Source organism: Moschus berezovskii, chromosome 14 (genome assembly GCF_049115385.1).
Source record: "Moschus berezovskii isolate FMDL1 chromosome 14, NW_MosBer_1.0, whole genome shotgun sequence".
Lineage (NCBI taxonomy): Eukaryota > Metazoa > Chordata > Mammalia > Artiodactyla > Moschidae > Moschus > Moschus berezovskii.
In genome coordinates this window covers 58,988,393-59,015,324 of record NC_142473.1, presented here as the reverse complement: position 1 = coordinate 59,015,324, position 26,932 = coordinate 58,988,393, and the positions used below count along the sequence as shown (strand labels likewise).

At 44.9% G+C, this 26,932-nt stretch overlaps 1 protein-coding gene across 1 annotated transcript; it reads right to left on the bottom strand.

Moving 5' to 3' along the window:
* Window positions 1-455: 455 nt before the first annotated feature.
* Window positions 456-14,555, bottom strand: LOC148775636 (2-acylglycerol O-acyltransferase 2-like). Its single transcript, XM_088843501.1, has 6 exons — window positions 14,397-14,555; window positions 8,024-8,202; window positions 4,710-4,914; window positions 4,219-4,393; window positions 2,945-3,144; window positions 456-1,684 (listed from the first exon to the last, which is right to left on the bottom strand). Exons 1-6 carry the CDS (start codon window positions 14,485-14,487, stop codon window positions 1,530-1,532), a joined length of 1,005 nt encoding a protein of 334 aa, XP_088699627.1. The 5' UTR covers window positions 14,488-14,555; the 3' UTR covers window positions 456-1,529.
* Window positions 14,556-26,932: the final 12,377 nt, after the last annotated feature.

Genomic DNA, 26,932 nt, shown 5'->3' with positions numbered 1-26,932 from the left:
ATAAGGCAGAACTGATGCCAAGTGACTGAGAGTTTAGGTACTAGAAGGTGTGTGCTGCTCTCTCATTCTCTCAGCCTCTGTCTCTCCTTCGTGACAGGCTTGCTCTGGAGAAGTCTGGTCAGTGGCAACTACCAGGTAATTGACCAGCCCACTAGCCGGGCTCTGAAGCCTTCTGCCAGAAGCTTTGTGAGTGAGCTTGAGAGTGGGTCCCCCAGCCCAAGTCAAAGCTCTTGCCCCTCCACACTAGGACAGGTTGGCTGCCTCCTCATGAATGAACTGAGTGGGAAGCCTCAGTTGCTCCCAGTGCCCACATGTGTCTTAGGGCTCAGACTACTGGCCCAAGGCTCCCATCCTGTACCCTCCCTTATGATATGTATCACTGACCAGTGGCCCAGAATATCTCTCATCAGATCATGCCCTTGCCCTCCCTGCTTGCAGACACACAGGACCATGTACTCTTCATGTTCCTTCTCTCCCTGGTATGCCCTGTGTCTGTACATAGCCTCTCCCTTGTCTCCCACAGAACTGGGCAGAGGTGAGGTGGTAAGTTGGAGCTGACTGGTCAGGGAGGAAGACACAACATGCTATTCTGTGCCCCATTGGATCCATGATGTGGGAAGGGGAAACATGGCAGCAGGGCTGTAGGACCAGGTTGGGATTAAATGCAAGGCTTTGATCAGTGTTCCCAGTTGGGGAGTAGGGAGGAAGAAAAGGAGAAGGCTGAAACAGAATCCTTTCACTGATAAACTGACATTTATGGAGCTCCCTTTTGCGTCAAGCTCAGGGCTGAAGTTACAAAGGATGAGTAGGGGCTATCTCATGGAGCTCTCAACTCTTGTGACATAGAGTGAGGTGAGAGCTCACTTTAGTCAAGCAGGAAAACAGAGACTCAGAAGAAGGGTGAAGAAGTCTGTTCATGGTCCTTTAGCCAGTGACAGAGCTGAATTCTCCTTCCGCACCTCACGGGCCCCTCTGGCTGCCAGCCTGGGGCTCATACGATCAGAAACTCAAAGGTGCCTGGATGAATCAAGAGGCTGTGGCCTGGCCTTCCTCTCCAGCTCTGGGAGGGAGGAGTTGGGACAGGAACGATGCAGATTGCAGGAGCTTCTAGGAGAAGCCCTGCACTTGCTGTCTGTCTGTGCTGTCACTCAAGGCAGAGGAAGAGAAACTTGCTCACTGGAGCTGCTCTTTGTCCCGCTTATTGAGTGTCAGGATCACAAAAGACAGAGACACAGACATCATACTCTCCCAGCATCTCTCCCTTTTCTCAGGTGGGCAGACATGAAGAGGACCCATTACACAGGAGTCACAGCAGAAGAGTAAATCACTGATGCCAGAGTTGGTCTCCTCTCCCAGAAGCCAGCTGTGACCCAAGGCCTGGTGTGGGGTGGAGCTTCAGAGGTCAGTGAAGGCTCTAGAGATGTGTTCAACAGACACCTCCAGGAAGCCTTCTCAGATCACAGCACCTCCCTCTATCCTCCCTAATTCCAGTCCTGCCTTTTGGAGGAGCCCCTACTCTGGGGAGGTGCTCAGCAGATCTCCAAGTGTTGGTCTCTGGGGACGTTGTACTTGAGCTTGTGGGCTTCGAAGAGATTTTCCAGCTCCTTCATGTAGCGCTGGTGAAGCCTGTCCACCTCCTCCTGGGAGGGATGTGGTGTCTTCTGCACCTCGATGGGCTTCCCCACTGCAAGACACAGAGGTGAGTGGTGGTCCAGATGAGGAACCACTGAAGGCACAGGGACCTTGGTGTTCCCACTGCAATGGTCATCTGACCAGGTAAGCACTCTAACTCCCTCCCTTTCAATTCTTTTTTGTGTTACTAAGATGTAAGGTCAACTTCAAGATTCTGATATATCAACAACACAGCCAGCAGGCATTTCCATGCATTATCTCTTATGTCATCTTAACAACCCTATGGGGATATTACCTGGTATTATTCCTATTTGACTGCTGAGGAAATAAGGCCCAGGGAGGTTAAATAGCTTGTTCAAGGTCACATAGCCAGGAACAATCAGTACCAGGGTGTAAGCCCTTGGGATGCGCCCTTAGCTTCAGGGAAAGGTGAATCTGGGATTCTCAGATACCATGATTGGAAGAACTTGTGGCTATGGGAGGAGGTGGATCAGAAAGCAGCTGCCATGTCTTCTTTCTTGGGAATGGTCTGGAGGAAGCAGCACTATAAACATTCATGGAATGCACCACACAATGTAAAGAAAGTTTGTTAGAGGGGGTTGCCTGGACTCAACTAAGAAATGACTGGGTGAGTAGAGGTGAACAGCTCTATTAGTACTGCCTTGGAACCCAGCTGGAATTCAAGAAGAAAGCAAATAGCTGAAGGATGGTGCTAAGTCTATGGACTAGAGCCCATGCCCACTATTTACAAGGAAATTCCTCTGGCTCTCCTTCAAAGCCTGCTGATTTCCATTTTACACACAATTCTAACAGACCTGCCATGGTCATGTATCCACCCTCTCTAATTACTGTCATTAGATCCTGTAGTCAGAATTATACCCTCCTTCTCTTGCATAATAAAAAGTCAAATACCCCTATCAAACCTCAACTTTGATACCAAGGGCAGCCTGATCTCCTGGAAGTGATTTACCTTCTGTGGGTCTGTGTTTGCAATCAAAAAAATGGGGATGAGAGTCCCTCCTCACAAGTTGTTGGGAAAACGAAGCTGCCACATGTTAGGAGCCAGTGCAGTGCCTGACACACTGCAGGGGCTCAGGAATCAGTAGTGGCTACTGGGCTTCACGCCCCTGTTACTCTTCTCATTCTAGACTGCCTTTCATAGGGTTACTTGCCTCTGTGTCTGTCTCACACTCTAGAACTTGTGCTCCACAAAGTGAAGGGTGGGCTGCTCTGTGTCCAGGTCTCCTTGTAGCACAAGCCCAGGCCTCTTTCTCTATAGCCCTTCCCCTCCCAGCCTGGGGTCTAGGCTCACCCACAGTGGTGATGGGTCGGCGGTAGGGCATAAGACCAAAGCTGTACTGGAAGATTCCACGGCCATAGAAGAGAGGGATGGAGCCTCTAATGCTCTTGTGAAGTCGGTTCTGAAACCACCGCAACCAGGAACCAGGAGAGCTCTCAACCTGGTCATATATGTCATTCTCCCCAAAGGAGAAGATCGGCACCAGAGCTGCCCTAGAGGGAGACAGGAGAGAGGGCGTGTGGAGGGGCAAGAAGGCATAGCTGGTCAACTAGCCCCCTGAAGGGACCTAGTGAGCAGGAACTGGAGCAGAGGACAGAGCCCTGGGACAAGAGTAAGAGGCCTCAAGTTTCTCCCAGAACTGCCACAGTCTTGTCTTACAACTTCAAGCAGGTCTTGGCTCTTCTCAGGGCCAAAGACTGGCACTTGATTGTTACTGAGTCCATGCTCACTCTGCTTGCCACAAGATAGACCAGTGATCTGAGATGTAGTGTTGGGATGAGGAAGGGACTTTATTCGTAGTGGCTGACCAAGAAGATGGCACACTAGTGCCTCCAAATAACCATCCTGAAGGGCCAGGTTGCCAAGTTCTTCATGGATCATAGATTGGGATATAGGTGAGGAAACAAACTGAAAAGACTATTTGATCCTTTCAAATGTCCCCAAGAATGGGGATCCTCAGGCAGGAGAATGTTTAATTTTCACTTCCTTACAGTCCTTTACAGCAGGGCAGCTCAGGTTACCTTCCTTAAGTAGCCCATTATATGTTCCCACAGTAACAAAAGCTGCAAGATGAGGGTTAAAGTTACAGAAGCAGGTCCAGCACAAGTCCAAGATTAACCCTTTCTGGTTACTGGATCATGAGAGACAAACCAGAATGCTGCTGTGAGTTCTCCAAGATTAAAAAAAAAAAAAAAAATCTGCAGACTTTCTGGGAAAAATCTCCTCCAGCTAGCTTTGTATTCTTCACAGATGTTTAAAGATAGGAGAATAGCTTTAAGTTATGTCCCAAGCTCCATTCTCTAGAGTTCCTAGATATCAGATGGAATGCAAACTTTCAGCAATATGACCTTTAAGACTTAATCCCTTTAGTCACAAAATTTTCCTTCTAGAATCTTCTCTGGATATGTGGGCCTGAGACAGTGCTTCTATCACCAACATACACTCTTCATTGTTAATGAATGGAGACTTTACCTGCCAAAATAGGACCTACATTTGCCTCTGCAGTCTTCCCTCCAAACTATAATCCTTGCCAATCTCCAGCTGAACCAGAATCCTCTCCCCAATACCCGTGCATGAGGGCGAGCCTGATGAAGCCCTTGCGGTTCCTCAGCACCAGCTTGTAGGTTCCAGGCCTGGCATTCAGTGACTCCTGGACGCCCCCAACAACAATGGACAGCAGGTTGCCGCCTCCTTTCCTGCTCAGAATGTGAGTAGCACTCTCCTTGTCTGATGAGACCAGCCCTTGGGAGAGAGGAAAGTGGTCACGTACAGTGTGAAGGCGGCAAGCACAGTTCAGGAGTATGTGACTTGGGCTCTCCCCACTCCCCAGCTGGCAGTCCCCTAATGATAGGCACCGAGCACTACCCCTTTTCCAAATTCTCCCACCAAGCTCATCACTGAGCACAGAGCTATGGGAAATGCTTCCTTGGGTCTCATCTCCTTGTCCACTGCACCTTCACTTGGAAGAAGTACAGAACAATTGGCCGTCCTCCTTACAAATCCCTCCTCATGAATTCAGCCCCCATAGTCCTGGGATAGAAAGAGTGGAAAAATTCACCTGAAGACATGATGAAATCCCTGTAGAACGGGGCCCAGAAACACCAGTGCAGCATCATCAGATGTGAGCGGATGCCTGGGAAAACTGAGGAGAAGCCCGTGCTCTCTGTGCACAGGTTGGTAAATGCTCCAGTCGCGAGGACCCCATGAGGGTGGAAGCCAGCGAGGTAGTTCCGGGAGGGGTCCAGCTCAGCAGTCTTGACCAGCTGTAGGGACAGCAATCTGTTGAATCAGGGCTTCCCCCACTCCCCCCAAACCCCACTCTTGTCTGCCTGCTAAGTTTCTGGGCTGATCTCTTGTGCTATCACACTCCATGTGAGTGTCCTGTGATGGGAGATGACTTGTCTGAGGATCGTTGTCCCTGGTGCAAGCATGAAACAGAGGAGATACTCAGGGAGGCTATGGAATAAAGACAGAGAACACAGTACCACGAATGGATGAGGCCAATGCCGTATGCCAGGAAAGGAAGAACCCTGCACAATGCAGAGGTAGGACACCTAGGAAGAAGACAGGAGACAAGCCACTGTCCTATATGAAGGTAGACCATGTCCCAGGGAGAGCCTGACCAAAATGAAGGAGCCAGAACAGGAGGGAGTGAGCCTCTCACCAAGTTTTGTGGCATTTGGAGTTCTATTCTGGGTAAAGAGCTGGAAACCTGAGACCCTGTGATTCTGTGTAAGAGACCCCAGGGTATAGAAGATAGAGGTTGGGAGGAGGGCCCCGAAGTCTCTAGTGATGCCCGCAGGTGTGGGTGGAGAGGGGTCAGGGAGGTATCCTGTCAAGTCTGCAGCACTTCCTGATACCAGGTCACAGACTGCCAACAGCACTGCATCCCTGCCAGGTCTTGGACTGTGTAGACACTACTGTTCCTGGAAAATGATATCTTACACATAAACCCAGCTCCTTAACTGATCACAGGATGAGGGGGAATCAATTGTCCTCGGGGAAGCACGGCCTGATTCTCCACCATTACCTCTGTAGGAAGTCCATAAGGTGCATTAAGATGCTCCAGTGCTCAGAAGTAGTCTCCTAAATTCTCTAGAAACTCTACCATTAGGCACTAGCTCATAAAATCACAGCACAGAGACTGTGAGTGGAGTAATCCCAGCAGAGTTGTTAGGACAAGGAATGTTGCTTGCCTGCCTTCAAGTCAGCCACCACTGTAGCTGCAATTGACAATGGGCCTTGAAAGGAATTTGGGATGGAAGATAATAGGATACTGGTCACAGAGAGTGAGCATGCACATCACAGGAATAATTGCAGTGAGCCCAGATTTTGTATCTCCCCATTTGTAGAATAACATGAAAATCATTAACTGGAGATGTCTGCTTTTTGACTGGCAGCAATCTTTTGATGTTTAGCTACATGGCTTGTTTTGTTTTGTTTTTTCCAACAAAGCCCCGTAAGTACTGACTTCTCCCTTCCCTTTCAGAACAGCTCCTCAGAGATTTCTGAGAGGCTGTCTCTGAATACAGTCCTCAGTAAGGCCTCAGAACAAAACACCTGACAACCCTAAGGTTGTACACTTGTTTCCAGTAGATAGCAGAGACTCTCTGACGCCCCTATCCACTGCCAACCAAAGATTCCTGCAGGGCCTGCTCTGCTAAGGTGTGTGGATGATTTGGAAGTTGTCCTGGGAGGTGACAAGAGTCCAGAATCTGTGAGCCGCAGCACCTCCTGCAGGCCCCAGTCCAGGACAGGGCGGTGGAAGTGCATGTCATCTCTCCCTCTGCTGGCCACTCATTGGTACTGCCCGCCATCTGCAGCTGTTGTTGCCACAGGACTGCAGTGGCCTACAAATCGGAACACTGTGCTCATGAAATTTCTGCAAAAATGTTTGCCACATTGTCAATAGTGTCCTATTTGAGAAATCCTCTGGGGGAGAAACCTGGTTAAAGGAGGAACAGAACAGACATAGATAAGACCAGCATAGAGACGCTCAGCAGAGTTTTTCTGCCAGATGTACAAATGACAGCAGTTGCAGGGGTGAAAGGAGAGCCAGATGCTGTCCTTGCAAGCCCCAGGATCACCTGATGTCTCCTGGAATCCACACAAGCCAATGATGAATGTGGCGGATTTCCACTTTACACATGAAAAAATTGAAGATCAGAGAGCATGTGTAACTCACCCAAGGTCGTACAACGGGCGTGTTGCAGACCCTGTATTAGAACCTATGATGTCCACTCGCAGAGGTGTCACTGTATACATCCTTCTCTCCTGTGTCCAGAGAGGGCCGCCTGTCCCTGCCTGGCTCCTCTCAGTGTGCTCGCTGCCTCCCTCTTCCTAGTCCCACTAGATAATCAGCCATCACAGCTGCTGACATCCAAGCGTTCAGTCTGTCAGGGATTCAGAATGGAGCAAACATCAGTCCCTAAAATTCAGGGACCTGCATCCCTAAGGATTGATCCTTGGTCCAGAGTTCAGTGTACAAAATGGACGTGAGGTACCATGAGCCAGAGATCAGAGATTAAGAGATAGGCAGAAGAGGAGGAACTGGACTGTTTAGTGGATGCCGGAGGAAGCTGAGATTGAGAATAAGCAAAGCTCTGTCCAAGGACACACAACATACCAAACACACAGGGTCACCCTGAGGGCTCTCTGCTCTGTTTCTATTCTCAGAGCCAATGCACACACTTTAAAAGCAGTAACAGAAGCTGCTTTATATCTTGCTCACACCTTCTTCTCTCTCAGGGAATCAGTATCCTCATCTGATAAAGTGTCATCCAGATCTCTGAAAATCTTGTTTCCATTACAGATTGCTTCACCTCAAACTTAGACTGTTGAGGGATTTACACCTGTAAGATACATAAGTGAGCTGCATTACATGGCCTACTGCTGCTGCTAAGTCACGTCAGTCGTGTCCAACTGTGTGCAAACCCATAGATGGCAGCCCAACAGGCTGCTCTGTCCTTGGGATTCTCCAGGCAAGAACACTGGAGTGGGTTGCCATTTCCTTCTCCAATGCATGAAAGTGAAAAGTGAAAGTGAAGCCGCGCAGTCGTGTCCAACTCTTAGCGACCCCATGGATTGTAGTCTACAGGCTCCTCCGTCCATGGGATTCTCCAGGCAAGACTACTGGAGTGGGTTGCCATTCCTCAAATCCTGTTCATTCATCATTTGTCATAGTGGCCTCACCTCACTGAAGTCAGACAACCATAGTCAGACAGTAGTTGATTCTTCCCCTAGCCATATAGTGGTAGAAGCCTGTCTCCTGCTCCTGGCCCAGTATTCTACTCACTGCACACAGGGTCAAACATCCCCATGGACACGTGGGGACTGTGGTCCTGACCACTCCCTAGTCAGCCCCATACTCACCGAGATGGGGAAATAGTCCTTCGTGTACTTCCATATGGTCCAGCGCCTTATGAAAGCACTCTGCCTGCCCCCCTGCCATGGCCTGTCTCGATCCAGGTACCACCAGATTGCATACAGGATACTGATCAACCAGAATCTTGTGAACAGGAGTCCAATGAAGACTATGCTGCAGACAAAGTCTGGGAAGAGAAAGAGGGACCATTAGTGGTCACAGATATGAAAGCACAAGCTCTCCCTGTTTACCCAGCTCTAGCAGCACTATCCATTCCAGCTCCCCTCCTATGAGGAAGAGATCAGCTTCCCAAGGTTTGGAGGAAGGGAGAATGCTGTCAACATCACCAGTAGCACATTGAGAGCTTGGATTTGAAACCAGTTGGCCTAATTTCAAACTCGCATTGACCCACTGCACCAGATTGCTTACTCATTTGAGTCTTCCCCCTCCACCTCCTTTTCTCTCTGTATCCACCAGATGCTCACTAAAGGCCTGATGGAGATGTGACAGCTTGAACTTTCCTGGTACCCAATCTTTAGAACCCCAGAGGAAAGGTATTCTCTCTACCCAGCCCAGCTCCTCTCTACTCCCAGCCCATCTTTCCATAGATACATCCCACCACATTCCCTCTTTAGGTAAAGTGCCCCCATGACTTCTTATAACTTTGATACTCAGCTCAAGCAGCTCAGCCTGAGCTCATACTCCCCACTGGTGGCCCAAATCCTCTCTTGTTCCAGTCTCACTCACCATGTTCCGGCTCATGCCTCATGTTCCAGCTACACTAAGCGGCTCTGTTGATACAACTCCCTGAGCTCTAGCTTTTGCTGAGCTCTTTCCTTTGCTGCCAGGCCCTGTCCCACTGAAGGAAGGAGGGAGGAAGAGGGCAACTCACGCTTGGCTTCTTCATCAGGACTGCAGCAGGGCTAGAAATAGCCCCGGTGAGCAATACCTCCGAGACTTATGATTCTGAGTCTCTTCACTGGCTAATCCTGGTTTTGACTCAGGGTCAGGTGGTCTTCAGGGCTGTCTCTAATCTGATGCTGACTGAGCCTCTCTGTTAGAGAATATTGCATTCTCTCCATTCCGTTGTCTCCACTCGACACCCTTTGCTCATACTCATAAAGAAGTTCGTCCCCCACCTGTAGTCTGTTTGAAAGTAGGGTAAACCGAGACTGTCATTCATGTCCAACTTCCTGGAGGAGGGGTCTTTCGACCCAGTCTGAATCTTGCATGAATGGGTGCTAAGTTGCTTCAGTGCTGTCTGACTTTTTGCAACCCTGTGGACTGTAGCCGTCATGACTCCACTGTTCATGGGATTCTCCAGACAAGAACACTCGTTTTAGTTGCTATGATCTCCACTAGGGACTCTCCAAACTCAGGGATCAAACCTGCATCTCCTGTGGCTCCTGCATGCAGGCAGTTTCTTTACTGCTGAGGCACTGGGAAAGCCGAGTCTGAATAGTAGCAAAATGCATAAATCAAAGTAGTTTGGGGCTCACAGAGGTTCGCTTTCTACAGAGCACTTCCAAACTGTTGGGTGCCGGTGGTTAAGCCGTGAACAATGGACAGAAATTCCTGCCCTCCTTGTGCTGGCTTCAGGGTTGTGTTTGGAGCACTTTGTTTTGTCCTTTCAATGATAATGATGGTAAAATATGTTTATCATATACCAGTTATCAAAGTGACTCTTTGGTACTTTTTTTTAAAGTTTCCATTAGAGTATAGTTCATTTACATGTTGTATTAGTTTCAGTTGTATAGGAAAGTAAATCTGTTAAACTCATTCACATATTGACTCTGGTTTGCTTTTTAATTCCTTTCCTATACAGATCATTACAGAGTAGTGAGTACAGATCCCAGTGCTTAACAGCAGATTCTTATTATTATCTATTATACAGAGGGTAGTGTTGTAAATCCAAATTTCCCAATTTATCCTTCGCCCCTATCCCCTGTTAACCATGTGTTTTTTTCTTACTTCTGTTTCGTAAATAAGTAGATCTGTACCTCTTTTTTGATTCTGCATATAAGTGATATCATGTGATATTTGTCTTTCTTTGACTATCTTCCCTCAGTTTGACCATCTCCAGGTTCACACATGTGCTGAAAATGGTGTTAATATGTTCCTTTTTGTGACTGAGTAATATTCCATTGCCTGTATTATGGCATCTTGTTTATGCATTACTCTAAGAAGCGGTGGCAAGAATACACAGAAGAACTGTACAAAAAAGATCTTCATGACCAAGATAGTCACGATAATGTCATCACTGACCTAGAAGCAGACATCTTGGAATGTGAAGTCAAGTGGGCCTTAGAAAGCATCACTACTAACAAAGCTAGTGGAGGTGATGGAATTCCAGTTGAGCTATTTCAAATCCTGAAAGATGATGCTGTGAAAGTGCTGCACTCAATATGCCAGCAAATTTGGAAAACTCAGCTTGGCCACAGGGCTGGAAAAGGTCAGTCTTCATTCCAATCCCAAAGAAAGGCAATGCCAAAGAATGCTCAAACTACCGCACAATTGCACTCATCTCACACGCTAGTAAAGTCATGCTCAAAATTCTCCAAGCCAGGCTTCAGCAATATGTGAACTATGAACTGCCAGATGTTCAAGCAGATTTTAGAAAAGGCAGAGGCACCAGAGATCAAATTGCCAACATCCGCTGGATCATGGAGAAAGCAAGGGAGTTCCAGAAAAACATCTATTTCTGCTTCATTGACTATGCCAAAGCCTTTGACTGTGTGGATCACAATGAACTGTGGAACATTTTGAAAGAGATGGGAATCCCAGACCACCTGACCTGCCTCTTGAGAAACCTGTATGCAGGTCAGGAAGCAACAGTCAGAACTGTACATAAAACAACAGACTGGTTCCAAATAGGAAAAGGAGTACGTCAAGGCTGCATATTGTCACCTTGCTTATTTAACTTGTATGCAGAGTACATCATGAGGAACGCTGGGCTGGAAGAAGCACAAGTTGGAATCAAGATTGCTGGGAGAAATATTAATAACCTCAGATATGCAGATGACACCACCCTTATGGTAGAAAGTGAAGAGGAACTCAAAGGCCTCTTGATGAAAGTGAAAGAGGAGAGTGAAAATGTTGACTTGAAGCTCTACATTCAGAAAATGAAGATCATGGCATCAGGTCCCATCACTTCATGGGAAATAGATGGAAAAACAGTGGAAACAGTGTCAGACTTTATTTTTTTGGGCTCCAAAATCACTGCAGATGGTGATAGCAGCCATGAAATTAAAAGACGCTTACTCCTTGGAAGGAAAGTTATGACCAACCTTGATCGTATATTAAAAACCAGAGACATTACTTTGACAACCAAGGTCCATCTAGTCAAGGCTATGGTTTTTCCCGTGGTCATGTATGGATGTGAGAGTTGGACTGTGAATAAAGCTGATCACTGAAGAATTGATGCTTTTGAACTGTGGTGTTGGAGAAGACTCTTGAGAGTCCCTTGTACCGCAAGGAGATCCAACCAGTCCCTTCTGAAGGAGATCGATCCTGGGTGTTCATTGGAAGGACTGATGCTAAAGCTGAAACTGCAATACTTTGGCCACCTCATGCGACGCTTTGACTCACTGGAAAAGACTCTGATGCTGGGAAAGGTTGGGGGCAGGAGGAGAAGGGGACGACAGAGAATGAGATGGCTGGATGGCATCACCGACTCTGTGGACATGAGTTTGAGTGAACTCCGGGAGTTGGTGATGGACAGGGAGGCCTGGCGTGCTGTGATTCATGGGGTCGTGGAGAGTCGGACACGACTGAGTGACTGAACTGAACTGAATGGATGTTGCGGTGGCTTCCATCTCCTAGCTATTGTTAATGTGCTATTATGAACACTGGGGAGATTATTTCCTTCCAAATTATGGACTCATGACAGAGGACTTATGGAGAACAGTATGGAGATTTCTTATAAAACTATTAGAATACAATAGGACCCAGCAACCCCTCTCATGGACATATACTCGAATGGATTTTTGAGAGTCAATTTGGTGTAATTAATTCACATTGTTGTGTAACTATATCAACCTTCATCTTAGAACTCTTTTCATCTTCCTAAACTGAACCTCTGTACCCAGAAATTAGAACTTCCATCTAGGTTGAGAGAATAAAACCAAGGTGTTAATAGCTGTTCATTGTAGGGTAGGATTTGGGGGAAATCTTTGACTCTTAGAACACACATTTTGTTTCAATGTGTTAAAATAGCATGTATTTGCTTTTCAGTCAGAAAAAATAATTTATAAATGTGGGCATTTCCACTTGATCAGAAAGAACTCCCCCATCTAAACGTCTCCCTCACTCTGACCTCTCCTTTAAGTACTGTCAGCAGGCAAAATCTTAACTTGGGTACCTTTTCTGACCCTAAAGAAAGGAAACACCTTCTTTCCCCTCATAATACCAAGAAGGAAAGACGTAAGATCCTACTTTACCAAGACTCAGAGAGGGTATTCAGGTTAGCTAACCTCATACAGAAAGCCAGTAGGATGAGTGGTGGTTTCAATTCTACTATTATGTCCATATCATGCTCCCAACATTCATTCATTCACAAAGCATTATTCAACATTAACTCTTTTGGAGATTGAGATGCGATGAGAACAAGACCAACTATCTGAAAGGAGCTTACCTTCCTGTGTGAGTGTGTGAATTAAAAAAGAGGAAAGAAACAGATTATACAAATAACCCACTGGAAATTATTTGTTGCTGGGGCCTGAGTCCTCAGTAACAGGTTCCGGTGGAACTTTCTGGCCACATCTTTGCCCCTACACAAACAACTGCGCAACCCACTCCAGTGTTCTTGCCTGGAGAATCCCAGGGATGGCAGAGCCTGGTGTGCTGCCGTCTATGGCATCGCGCAGAGTCGGACACGACTGAAGCGACTTAGCAGCAGCAGCGGCAACAAACAACTGCTCATACTAGGCCAGCATGAACCATCTCTTCACTATACGTGCAGCATTTACTGGCCTCCTGGGAAAACTTAACTTTCCTGAAGGCCTGTACAATTCGCCTTCTAGATTTATTCCTAATATCTTTGGAAAAAAGCCCCTTCTCTCCACCCAAGGCCAGCCTCCATAGACCAGGGTAAGCAATCTTTTAAAGAGCCAAATTGTAAGCATTTCAGACACTGGGGCTCAAAAGGAAACTTGGAGGATATCGCATAGGCACAGAATCATTTAAAATGCAAGCATTTAAAATGGAAAAAAAAACATACTTCGCTTATGGGCTGTACAAACACAAAAACAATCAGGGACCTGGATTTCGATCATGGATCTATATGGTGACCCCTGATGTAGACTGTGACTGTGTAATTGAGCAGGACCTATGCAGCCTTCCTGGGAAAGGTCCCTCATGTTCTCTGCCTGCCTCTGATTTGTAGAAAATCTTCAGCTTCCTAAGCCTTCCCCAAATTTCAAAAGTAAAATTATTAACAGAAATCATAACTACAGAAAGAAAACACTCCCAATCAATCAATAAATAACAGTTTAACCGTTCCACAAATTCAAAGAATTTTATTTTGTTCCCAAGAGCCATAGATAATGTTGAGACTCATCATTGAGCAGCTTTGCAAATACTGAACTCCCAGCAGATGGAAGAAGTTGCTCACCAGCCCATAGACCAGGGCAAACCAGAAGGTTGATGATGGTGACTCCCAGTTACCTCATCAACAAGCAATCAGACGATTCTCTAAGAGCTGTTCATGCGCCCAGCAATTTTACCTCGTTCAGTCTCTAGACACTGGTCCCAGGTAATCAAAGGGGTTTCATGCATTTTGCGGCTTAACTCTCTGGACTACTTGCTTGGCCCCTGTAATAAAGCTTACACTTTCTTTCACCACAACCCACTATCATTTAGGAGCTTTACCCTGTTCAGATAAGTAGACTCAAATATGATTTGCTAACAACTGCTCCCTGTCATCTGTCACCCCCAACACTCCAACACAGAAGATCCCTAAATTACAGCTTGTCTCCCACAGATTGGACCTTGTCACTCCTGTACCTAAAGGCTTCCTGGGGATCCCCTTTGCCCTTGAGATAAGGTACGAGCTACAAGCTACTGTTCATGGCATCAGAGGGTTCGGATGCCTTTTCTCACCTGTCCTTCTTCTAATTCCAGACTCAAGGAACTTGACCCTCTGTCCTCCTGTAGATACCCCCAGGTCCCAGGCTGGGCTGATGTGGGCATGGACAGTCAGACAATTCCTGCTGGCAAATCTTCCCCAAGGCCATGTGAACAAGATGTCCCTCAGCCCAGGTGATCCCCAGGCACTAGGTTCAGCATCCACCTTAGGACCTGTGTCTTTCCGCATCAATGCACCATGTACACCTGAAGTGGCAAGTGCCCATGGCCTCCCAAACCCATCTTAGTTTTCCTTACGCAAGGCCAAGTAAGAGAAGATCAACTTCAGGACAGCAAAAGTCTGCAGCCTGCGTTCCAGTGGCACAAACAAAGGTGCAAACTCCACCATGCTGATTCCTTTGCTTCCTCTGGAGGCTTCTCTGAGCTCTGCTGTGGTCTGAGACACCTGCTGCTTTTTGTTGCTGCCAGAGGTTGTTCAGTATTTGTGGGAGTGGGGAGGAAGGGTGACCAGCCAGCCGTAGAGTTTCATTGCACCTACCCTGGCAGGGTGCAGTATCCTAGGTGAAATATTTAAAATCACCTGGCCTGGACTAAACTTACTACAGAGGAAGAGAAGTGCACTGGACTCTTCAGGCAATACATTATCTGCCAGATCACCTTTGCTCAAATCTTGCCCATTACTTGGCAAATAAAGCAGGAAGTATAGGGCAATCCTGTCCTCTTTACACTTACACAACTATCTGGCTGCAGTAATTGTCTCCTTTCACCTGAGAGGTGCACGGTTCCCCTTTACATATAAGAACTATTAGCTCCCATGTAAATATCTCTAGGCCCCACTATCTCTTCATCTGGCTTTTTCCTCAGTTTGCCTGGACAGGAAAAACTCACAGAAGAGCCGTCTAATTTCCATGCCCTCTCCTCCAATCTGTCCTCCCACTTCCAGATCTCAGATGCCACTGTTCCATGGAACTACCCTTGACAACTTCACAAGTGGCCTTCACACTGCTGAATACAGTGATCAATTCTCAACTCTCATTTTGACCTCTCAGCTGCCTCAGACACAACTGCTTCTTCCCTCCTCCTTGAAACCACTTGATCTGTGGACACCACCCTCTCCTGATTCCCCTCCTGCCCCTCCGTCTACATCTGCATCTCCATGGTGACTCTTATCCTTCACCAGTCGAAGTGTTTCAGGGCCCTCAGTCCTTGGATCTTCCCTCTTCTCTCCACCCTCCCCGCTCCAGAGACCTCCTCCAGACTCACAGCCTTAGAGTCTGTCCACATGATGAGCACTTCCAAACTGTATCTCTAGCCCTGACTTCCCTGCGAGCTCCAGATTTGACTATGTACGTGGGTACTTGACATCTTCGCTCACGACCTGTGTGTCACCTCCATCACAGCCCGTCTAAAACTGAACTTGACTTCCCCTCACCTGCCCATGCTACAGTCTCCACATAGCCACAGAGCTTTCCAAAGTGGTCACACAGGGATTATCCTGGTCATCCAGTGCTTATGACGCTGCCTTTCATGGCTGATGGCCTAGGTGTCCTAGAAATTTCATTGTGGTTACAGTGGTTTCCTAATCATAGTGAGTATGCTCGAAAATGTTTACAAGTCTTTAAATATAATTTCATCAAGTTCATGCTCTGCTCTTTATTGATTTAAATATCTCTTGCGATGAAAAGCTGCTTTCCACTACCACAGACAGCCACTTTGACGGACTGTGATGACAACATTCTCGCGGGTCCCTGTCCCTGTGCCCTTATTCCTCCCACTGACTCACAAGCCAGAGGGACTGCTGTGTATGTGATTGCACAAGCTAAGGAGCAGTAGTGCCAGGCCTTTGCAGAAAACTGTAGCACCAATGTAGACTTTGAACAGAATATATGCAGTGTCCAGATACATATCTTCTCTGGCACTTGGGTAGTCAGAGGTCTTATTTGCTGGTGTGTAGAGTGATATCATTTCATCTAAGATGGGCACTATTAAGGACAGTAAGGTATGGACCTAACAGAAGCAGAAGATATTATGAAGAAGTGCCAAGATAACACAGATGAACTGTAAAAAATAAATCTTCATGACCCAGATAATCTTGATGGTGTGATCACACACCTAGAGCCAAACATCTTGGGACTTAGGAAGCATCACTACGAACTAAGCTAGTGGAGTTGATGGAATTCCAGTTGAGCTATTTCAAATCCCACAAGATGATGCTGTGAAAGTGCTGCACTCAATATGCCAGCAAATTTGGAAAACTCAGCACCTACCACAGGAATGGAAAAGTCAAAAGTAACAGGCAAAATTCACCATGTCAGGCTTCAACAGTACATGAACTGTGAATTTCCAGATGTTCAAGCTGGATTTAGAAAAGGCAAAAGAACCAGAGATCAAATTGCCAACATCCATTGGATCATCGAAAAAGAAATCACCTCCAGAAAAACATCTACTTCTGCTTTATTGACGATGCTAAAACCTTTGACCATGTGGATCACATCAAACTGTGGAAATTTTTTAAAGAGATGGGAAAACCAGACCACTTGACCGGCTTTTGAGAAATCTGTATGCAAGTCAAGAAGCAACAGTTACAACTGGACATGGAACAACAAACTGGTTCCAAATCAGGAAAGGAGTATGGCAAGGCTGTATATTGTCACACTGCTCACTTAACTTATATGCAGAGGACATCATGAGAATTTCCGGGCTAGAAAAGCACAAGCTGGAATCAAGATTGCCGGGAGAAATATCAATAATCTCAGATATGCAGATGACACCATGCTTATGGCTTAAAGTGAAGAAGAACCAAAGAGCCTCTTGATGAAAGTGAAAAAGAATGAAAAAGTTGGCTTAAAACTCAACATTCGGAAAACTAAGACCTTGGCATCTGGTCCCATCACTTCATGGCAAATAAAAGGGGAAACAATGGAAACAAAGACAGGTTTTATTTTGGGGGGCTCCAAAATGACTGCAGATGGAGACTGTAGCCATGAAATTAAAAGACACTACTCCTTGGAAGAAAAGCTATGACCGACCTAGACAGCATATTAAAAAGCAGAGATGGTACTTTGGCAACCAAGGTCTGTCTAGTCAAAGCTATGGTTTTTCCAGTAGTCACGTATGGATGTGAGAGTTGGACTATAATGAAAGCTGAGTGCAGAAGAATTGATGCTTTTGAACTGTGGTGTTGGAGAAGACTCTTGAGAGTCCCCTGGACTGCAAGGTGATACAACCAGTCCATCCTAAAGGAAATCAATCCTGAATATTCATTGGAAAGACTGATGCTGAAGCTGAAACTCCAATACTTTGGCCACCTGATGCAAAGAATAGATCATTGGAAAGACCCTGATGCTTGAAAGACTGAAGGCAGGAGGAGAAGTGGACAACAGAGAATGAGATATTGGATGGCATCATTGACTCTATGGACATGAGTTTGAGTAAACTCCCATTGTTGGTGATGAACAGGGAAGCCTGGCGTGCTGTAGTCCTTTGGCTTGCATAGGTAGACCTGACTGAGCAAGTGAACTGAACTGAATTGAACTGAAAGTGATATCAGGGCATAGTATTGATTTCCATTTCCTCTTCATGAATGGTGAATATGACTTTATTCATTGCATTCTTCCTACTGGAAAGTTTATGAACAAAAAAGACAGTGAAATTAGGCAGAGGGAGAAGCTGGACCAAAATAGGTTCTCAGATAAGTCCTGAATTGGGCTAAAGTGGCCAAAGGTGACATTCCACCTGGATCTGTCTAGGATGAGTTACCCTGTTCAGGAAACTCTGCAGCTGGGATCACCCTGCCTTCCTGAAGGTGCATCCAGCAGTCATTTTCCACGGTCCTAACTCAAAACAGGTTGGAAGAGCCCTGGATGAGAGCTGAGACCAGTCTTGTATTGGCCACCTCTCAGCTATGTGACTTCAGACAAGTCCTTCCCTTCTCAGAGCTCCTCATCCTACTGGTCATCAGGGGCTAAGATGGGGCCCCCTACTGATCCATATACAGTGCTCAGCAGTCCACCAGGGTTCTGTACCCTTCACCTCACAACCTCCTTACAAGGAAACAACCAGGGAGCACTCTATGTCCTGGGCCAGTGTGGCTCCGGTGTGGTCTGAGGACCTGCCTTGTCCACCACCTGCCTATTACTGGTACCGGACAAGGTAAGTACAGAGTTAGAGAGAAACTGCTCAGAAACCTTAGAGCAATGTGGCAAAGCAGTTCTATGTGTATGAAACTAACAATTAAAAACTGGATTTGAACTGTTTGTTCTCTTCATTTCTTTGGTAATTTATATTGTATTTTGCAAATGGATGGGCCTCTTTGGTATCTCAGTGGTAAAGAATCTGCCTGCTAATGCAGGAGACGAAGGGTCGACATTGGGTCAGGAAGATCCCCTGGAGAAGGAAATGGCAACTGAGATCAGTAATTTTGCCCGTGAAATCCCATAGACAGAGGAGCCTAACGGGCTACACTTCATGGAATCACAAAGAGTTGGACACGATTTACCGTCAAAACAACAAAACAATTAAAAATAGATAAGTTTGTGGTAGGTTAGAAAAAAGAAATAATACAAAAATATCAACCTTTAACATAACACATTGAGGTAACATTTCCCGCTATTCAAGTGAAGTTAAAGTAGCTCAATAGTGTGGACTCTTTGTGAACCCGTGGACTATAGAGTCCATGAACTTCTCCAGGCAAGAATATTGGAGTGGGTAGCCTTTCCCTTCTCCAGGGGATCTTCCCAACCCAGGGATTGAACCCAGGCCTCCCACATTGCAGGTGGATTCTTTACCAGCTGAGCCACAAGGGAGGTCCACTAATCTAGGGTAACTATTATAAGAACATCTGACATTTTTAACACAATGTGAGGTGTTGAGGTCCTTTAATGGAACGGAAACTTGTGGTCTGGAGTCAGTGATAAGAAAGTAAAAGAGAGAAAGTGGCTGATATTCCTTGGTTTATGCAGAAAACTAATAAAGCTCTTGACACAGTGCTTGCGTCGCTCACGAAGGCACCGGCGCCCTCTCAAGGGGGTGAAGGCACAGAACGCCTTCTCAAGAGGGTCTTAGAAGCCCTGGCAGGAGAGTGAGCACAACGGGTTGCTATGCTCCAGAGAATTAGCCAGAGAGAGAGAGAGAGAGAGAAAGAAAGAAAGATACGGGGACCCAAGTTCTGATGGAACAAGGGTGTTTTGTTCAACTTAGTGTGAGTATATATACTGTCTTACAAGGTAGCTTTGTTCAGCAACCATAAAGATCAAAAGTCCAGACTTAAAAATTATCAAGGAAACATAAAGCAATCCATATCAAAGAAAGAGGGTTGTAAATAATCACTTTTACACTATGGTTCATAAAAAAGGAAGAGGGTCGGAAATAGTTACTTATCACCATATGGAAAAACTAAGGAAGGAAATGCATGCATTTCTCAGCCCCAGGAGCGGTTTGCCACTCCTCTTAATTCCTGAATATTCAGGAATTAATAAGGAACAGAGGATTCATGACAGATCCAAAAGGGCACACAGGAAGCCTCCTGCTAAATGCTTCCTGACAATTCCCCCTATTTTATTATATTTGTAAAAAAGGTCCTGACCAATTGAGTTTGTTTAGTATTAACCAACCTTATAGAAAGGCAACGATAAACAACAAATATAATTACCAAGACAATCACCAAAGTTACAGTTCCAGAACTGATGCTGTGGGTAATACTTTGAAACTATTCTCGTGGGTCTAGCCCAGATAATTGATCAGCTAGTTGTTCAGCTAAAGTTTCCAAATTAGCAGAAGAGGGCAGACGTTTAGAAAAGGTTTCAAAGATTTCCTTTTGCAGTAATTGTACATTCAGAGAGGCATTATCATGAATGTTTTGTAAATGAAATTTGATTTGTTCCCAATTGTAGGCACTATGATTGAAATGAAGAGGAGGAACACAAAAGTGAGTAGAATTCCAATCACATTTTAGTGTCACTTGTTTTTGCAAATCTGTTAATTGATCTTCGACCCATTTGATGGCTGTTTTTAGTTCCTGTATTTCCTCTTGAATATCCTCATCTATCTGAACCTGAGTAGCCCACATATTATGAGCATCTTCAGTCCAATTTTGGATAAAATTATGTGTTTGAATCGAAGTATATAAAGCAGCATTGGCAACGGCAGCAGAAGTGCAAATAGCTATTAACCCCAAAATGCAGAGAATCAGCCATCCAACAAATCGTTTAGATCATTGGAGCAGTTTAGTAAGTAATCTGGAAGCAAGTCCAGCCATGGGACCTTCTTCCCAGGGTCGTTGAAGATTTATTGGTAACCAGAAATTACATCAAGATCGAGGAATCAAAAGGGAATCATTTCTTAAAGAAATAGAGGACTTAAGACAAGTATATAGTTTGCAATTAATACAAGTTACAGAATGTAAAGTCTTATTAAATTGTAAATTTCCTATGGCTATAACAAAGGAAGTGGGACACAGGCCTGTATAAAATATGATTGATTAAAGGGAAAGAAATAGTTACTACGACTACGACTAGTCCCTGTGAAATGTCCAGTTCAAGTTCCAAGTTCTTCGGTGCTCAAAGCAAGTTTCCAAATGTCGCATTGCTCAGGCTCACTCTGTTTATGGAGGATGATCCTAGGACAAGGTGGGGCTAATCCACCGTCAAGCCACCCAAGAAGTCTTTTGTCATGGAAATGCGCCATCATAGTGTCATTAATATTCCATGCCACTTGAGTAGCATAGTCACACACAGTGCTATTAACATTTTCGGAGCAGTTAGATAATCACATACTATGGGGTCCCCAATCAACAATTGTATGGTTAGCCACAAACATTAATTTTGCAGATTTGCCTTGATATTTGTCCCAATGAACAGGAGTATATATAAAGTTCTTATAAGTAAACCCTTTGCATGATGCTTTTTGTTCTTTCCCTAAAGCCTCAGTAGTATAAACATGGTTCACAGACAAAGAAAGGGCAGTAAATAATCCAAGCAACATCTGAAAATCCTTTTTAGGAGGCAGGGCGAAAGTCCAAGTTTGTTGGCTAACGTTTATGCATAATTCTGCTGGGCCCATGCACAAAGAAAGGACTTCATAACCTAGAGAAATGTTAATTGGTTTTCCTTCTTCTTCAGGGTGTGAGGGCCCTTTAATGCTCCAGGGAGAAGGCATATGTATAGAGTCATTAGTTGAAATGATTGGTCCTCTCTCTGTCCATTTGACCACCTGTAGTAGAGGGGGTTGGGTATGTGAGCCCAGTAAGTATGATTAGTTAGAGCTTGAACCAGGGAGGCACAGGCCAGGAGACTGAGCATTGCCAGGAGAATGTATTCAGGACTCCAAGGCATTCCCCGTTTAGAGACCAAATTTTCAGCTCGATTAGTAAGGGTTTTTATTTGTACCCAAGTGGGGAGATCATAAGGTTGATGCCGCCAAGAGCGGTGCTTCCTGGAGATCTTTAGAGCCACCATGGGCCATATTGGAATTTCTTCCTCCTGGCGGTTTTGTTGCTTCATCTCTATTTTGAAGGCCGGGGGCCCTCTTGGGTCGAATCTTCCAAGGAGGAAGCCATGTGAGTTCGTTGAATCTATCTGGGGAAATACAAGCATACTCCTTTCCCTGTGAGATTAGTTTCCCAGATTTCCATTGTTTCGTTAACCCATCTTGGTACCAAATGGGCAGAGGAAGAGAAGTGTCCTTCAATTCCTCGAAATGCTTTTCTGCTCTTGTTAAGATATCTCCCTGTGGTAAGTTTAAAAAATTTAAAACAAATAAAGCTGTGTTAACAATAGTTATAGGTTTAGAAAATATCTTATGTTGGAATCTAGTGAAGTCTGCTTTAGATAAAGAAGACAGTAGTGTTCCTGTGTATTCCCCCCTTTTTAATTTTTTTATTTGCAGCTTTACTGTGTGATGTGCTCATTCGACTATGCCTTGAGCCTGTGAATCATAAGGAATACCTGTAATATGTTTAATAGAAAAAGACTGTAAAAATTGTTTAAAGTGTCTAGAAATATAGGCGGGGCCATTGTCTGTTTTTATAGAACTAGGAGTTCCCATTACAGCAAAACAAGCTAATAAGTGAGTTATAACGTGTTGTGTAGCCTCACTGTGAAGACGTGTGGCCCAAATAAAAGAAGAATTAGTGTCGATACAGACATGTAGAAAGAAAATGGAGAAAGTTCAGGGCAATGAGTTACATCCATTTGCCATAGTTCATTAGGTTGCCAACCGCGAGGATTAATACCTTGTGCGATGGGTTGAAGATGTAGGGGTCTACAAGTAGAGCAATTACTAATAATTTCTTTAGCCTGGCAGTATGGGATTTTCCATAGCTGGTGTAGGGAGCCAGCATTGCTATGCAACACAGCATGCTGTTCTTCCGGAGTAGCAAAGGAAACCAGTTTATCAGCCTGCTCATTACCGTAAGTCATGGGGCCGGGAAGGCAAGAATGTGCTCGAATATGTGTAATATAAATGGGAGAACTACGGTTTCTAACAACAGATTGTAGTTCGAAAAAGAGTTGTCGAATAATAGGTTGATTGGAGTTTATGGTGGAGGTTTCTATATTTTTTAAATACAAAAACTGAATATATAGAGTCAGAGACTATATTAATGGGGTAAGGATGTAGGCAAATAACTTGAATAAGAGCATATAATTTATTTTGTTAAGCGGAATGAAATTTAGTGTGAAAGACTTTATATTCCTTCTTGAGAGTCCCTTGGACTCCAAGGAGATCCAACCAGTCCGTTCTAAAGGAGATCAATCCTGGGTGTTCATTGGAAGGACTGATGCTAAAGCTGAAACTCCAATACTTTGGTCACCTCATGAGAAGAGTTGACTCACTGGAAAAGACTGATGCTGGGAAAGGTTGAGGGTGGGAGGAGAAGGGGACGACAGAGAATGAGATGGCTGGATGGCCTCATCGACTCGATGGACATGAGTTTGGGTGAACTTCGGGAGTTGGTGATGGACAGGGAGGCCTGGCGTGCTGTGATTCATGGGGTCGCAAAGAGTCGGACACGACTGAGAGACTGAACTGAACTGAATCTAGCTAAAAAATCAGCATAAGTTTCATTAGGTCCCTGAAAATTTTAGTGTAGCTACCTGTAGGCTCCCCTTGAGGAGTAATTCGATCCAAAGTTTCAAGGACCACTGTTTTTAACTGTTCATGTAACAAAGGAGGGCACTGTATTTGAGCTTCTATAGCGTCAAATTGTCCTGTACAAGTTAGCATCTCAAAAGTAATTTGATTTTCGGGAGCGCCAGCTTGAGCATTTCTGTTAGCATGATCTCTGGCTATATCATGAAACCACATTATCCACTGAAGATATACTCCTGGTTTAACGAGAGCTTTTATTAAAGTTCACCAATCATGGGGAATAAAATTTCCAATAGAGGATGTTATAGAATTTAGAAGTGCTTTAGTAAAAGGTGAATGTGGGCCATACATAGTTATATATATATTTTTAATTTGTTGCATGTGATAAAAGTTAATACCCTCATATTGAGGTATTATGTACCCTTGATCATTAGGATTTCTAAAAACTGGAAAGGCGGAGAAACCATCGGCTTCAGAGACTTGTGATTGCAAAGCCAGCAATTCAGAGAGCCTCTGTCGTGAAGGAGAGTGAGTAGGCAGCAAATTTTTACAATTAAGAGTATGTGGTAAAAACTTATTATTGTCATTCAGAAAGGTGTTGTCAGTTTTAATGTCAAAAGGTGTCTTAGAGGAGTCGTTGCTTTCCAGTGAGTCAACTCGTTGCATGAGGTGGCCAAAGTATTGCAATACTTTGCAAACTGCAATACTTTGGCCACCTCATGCAACGAGTTGACTCACTGGAAAAGTCTCTGATGCTGGGAAAGGTTGGGGGCGGGAGGAGAAGGGGACGACAGAGAATGAGATGGATGGATGGCATCACCAACTCTGTGGATATGAGTTTGATTGAACTGCGGGAGTTGGTGATGGACAGGGAGGCCTGGCGTGCTGTGATTCATGGGGTCTCAGAGAGTTGGACACGACTGAGTGACTGAACTGAACTGAACTGCTAGAATCATTAGGTTCTAGCAAGGGAGAGAGTTTGGGATTTGTGCCCTCTGGCAGGGGAGGAGCACTTGGAGCAACTGGGGCAGGGCTTGTAGGAAAACTCTGAAATATTTTGTGTTGTTCTAATTGGGCCTTTTGGAAGGTTTCTTCATCTAATTCATATTCATGTAATAAGTGTTCTGTTTGTTGCCGAATATCAGGAGGGCTAAAATTACCTTGAAATGGCAGAATCACAGCTTTAATGAGAGCCCATAGGGACAGAAATCTATCAGAATGTTTTCCTTGTCTGGCGACTCATTCAACATTCTCTTTGACCTGGTGCCAAATCTCTAAATCAAAACTACCTTCATCAGGGAACCAAGGGTTACATTCAACCGCTCTCTGAAGGCAAGCGTCTATTAGCTGGTGTGAAACTGCAAGTCCCTGAACTTTAAATAAGTGACGAAGTAAAGTAGAAAAGTGATGGGGCTTTCCAGCCCTTTGACACATGTCTTAGTACTTACCGACCTCCATAGGTCCTTGGAGTCACTCCGTCCGAATTGGCGATGTGTACCAGGCTGCTACATGTTGAGGTCCTTTAATGGACCAGAACCTGGTGGTCTGGAGTCAACGATAAGAAGGGAAAAGAGAGAAAGAGGCTGATATTCCTTGGTTTGCGCAGAAAACCAATAAAGCTCTTGACACAGGGCTTGCGTCGCTCACGAAGGCCCCGGATGCCCTCTCAAGGGGGTGAAGGCACAGTGCGCCTTTTTGAGAGGGTCTTAGAAGCCCAGGCAGAAGAGTGAGCACAACAGGTTGCTATGCTCCAGAGAATTAGCTGGGGAGAGAGAGAGAAAGAAAGAAAGATACGGGGACCCAAGTTCTGATGGAACAAGGGTGTTTTGTTCAACATAGTGTGGACATATATACTGTCTTACAAGGTGGCTTTGTTCAGCAAAGATAAAGATCAAAAGTCCAGACTTAAAAATTATCAAAGAAACATAAAGCAATCCATATCAATGAGAGAGGGTTGTAAATAATCACTTTTACACTATGGTTCATAAAAAGGAAGAGGGTCATAAATAGTTACTTATCACCATATGGAAAAACTAAGGAAGGAAATGCATGCATTTCTCAGCCCCAGGAGCGGTTTGCCACTCCTCTTAATTCCTGAATATTCAGGAATTAATAAGGAACAGAGGATTCATGACAGATCCAAAAGAGCACACAGGAAGCCTCCTGCTAAATGCATCCTGACAGTGAGGGTGGTAGCCCTTTTAAACCTGCAGCACTGATATTTACTGATAAGACCAGTGGTGCTGGGAAAACTGGTCAGCCACTTGTATAGAATGAAACTAGAACACTTCCTAACACCATACACCAAAATAAACTCAAAATGACTTAGAGAACTAAATGTAAGACCAGATTCTATAAAACTCCTAGAGGAGAACGTAGGCAAAACACTCTCCGACATAAATCACAGCAGGATCCTCCAAGACCCACCTCCCAGAATATTGGAAATAAAAGCAAAAATAAATAAATGGGACCTAATTAAAATCAAAAGCTTCTGCACAGCAAAGGAAACTCTAAGCAAGGTGAAAAGACAGCCTCAGAATGGGAGAAAATAATAGCAAATGAAGCAACTGATAAAGGATTAATCTCCAAAATATACAAGCAGCTCCTGCAGATCAATTCCAGAAAAAGAAGTGACCCAATCAAAAAATGGGCCAAAGAACTAAACAGACATTTCTCCAAAGAAGACATATAGGTGGCTAACAAACACATGAAAAAATGCTCAACATCCCTCATAATCAGAGAAATGCAAATCAAAACCACAATGAGATACCATTTCACACCAGTCAGAATGGCTGCTATCCAAAAGTCTACATGCAATAAATGCTGGAGAGGGTGTGGAGAAAAGGGAACCCTCCTACACTGTTGGTGGGAATGCAAACTAGTTCAGCCACTATGGAGTGTTAGAGTCCGGAGTCGCCCTTCCCTCAAAGGAACAGAGGACACTCACGATAATGCAAGACACACAGGGAAGTTTATTTCCAGCTAGCTGGGGTCCAAGTGTCCGCCCGACGCAGCGGGTTTCAACAAGGACCCCGAGCACTCAGAGCCAAGGGGTTATATAGCATTTTCAGATCATGATATTTCTAAATTACCTAACTCACAGGAATTTTCTTTACACACACACACAGCTGTGCCTATCTCTCTCCTGGAGTCTTAAGGAGATAAGTTTATCAGACCTGTTTACCTAATTTTCAGCATCGAAGCCGCCCACATTCTTGGTATTTAAGGTTAACTTGCCTTCCTGGTACTTAAGATTAACTTGTCTTCCAGGTTTTATCTAGTTCTTCATCCCTCAAGTCACGTACTCAGTAAAAATGGTTTTTCCGGCCTCTAAGATGGCCGTTCTTATGCTAACCCATTCTCACAGGGAGAACAGTGTGGAGATTCCTCAAAAAACTGGGAATAGAACTACCATATGATCCAGCATCGCACTCCTGGGCATACACACCGAGGAAACCAGAATTGAAAGAGACACATGTACTCCAATGTTCACTGCAGCACTGTTTATAATAGCCAGGACATGGAAGCAACCTAGATGTCCATCTGCAGATGAATGGACAAGAAAGCTTTGGTACATATACACAATGGAGTATTTTTCAGCCATCAAAAAGAATGCATCTGAATCAGTTTTAATGAAGTGGATGAAATTGGAGCCTATTATACAGAGTGAAGTGAGCCAGAAAGAAAAACATCAATACAGTATACTAACGCATATATATGGAATTTAGAAAGATGGTAACCTTAAC

What these genes read in the sequence shown, in the direction of transcription:
- LOC148775636 (XM_088843501.1), bottom strand. Translation starts at nt 14,487, where the DNA reads ATGGTGGAGTTTGCACCTTTGTTTGTGCCACTGGAACGCAGGCTGCAG. An exon ending in CTTCTCTTACTTGGCCTTGC is followed by an intron (nt 8,203 to 14,396) that starts GTAAGGAAAACT and finishes TTCTCTTCCCAG; the next exon opens with ACTTTGTCTGCAGCATAGTC. An exon ending in AGGCTCGCCCTCATGCACGG is followed by an intron (nt 3,145 to 4,218) that starts GTATTGGGGAGA and finishes GTCTCCCTCTAG; the next exon opens with GGCAGCTCTGGTGCCGATCT.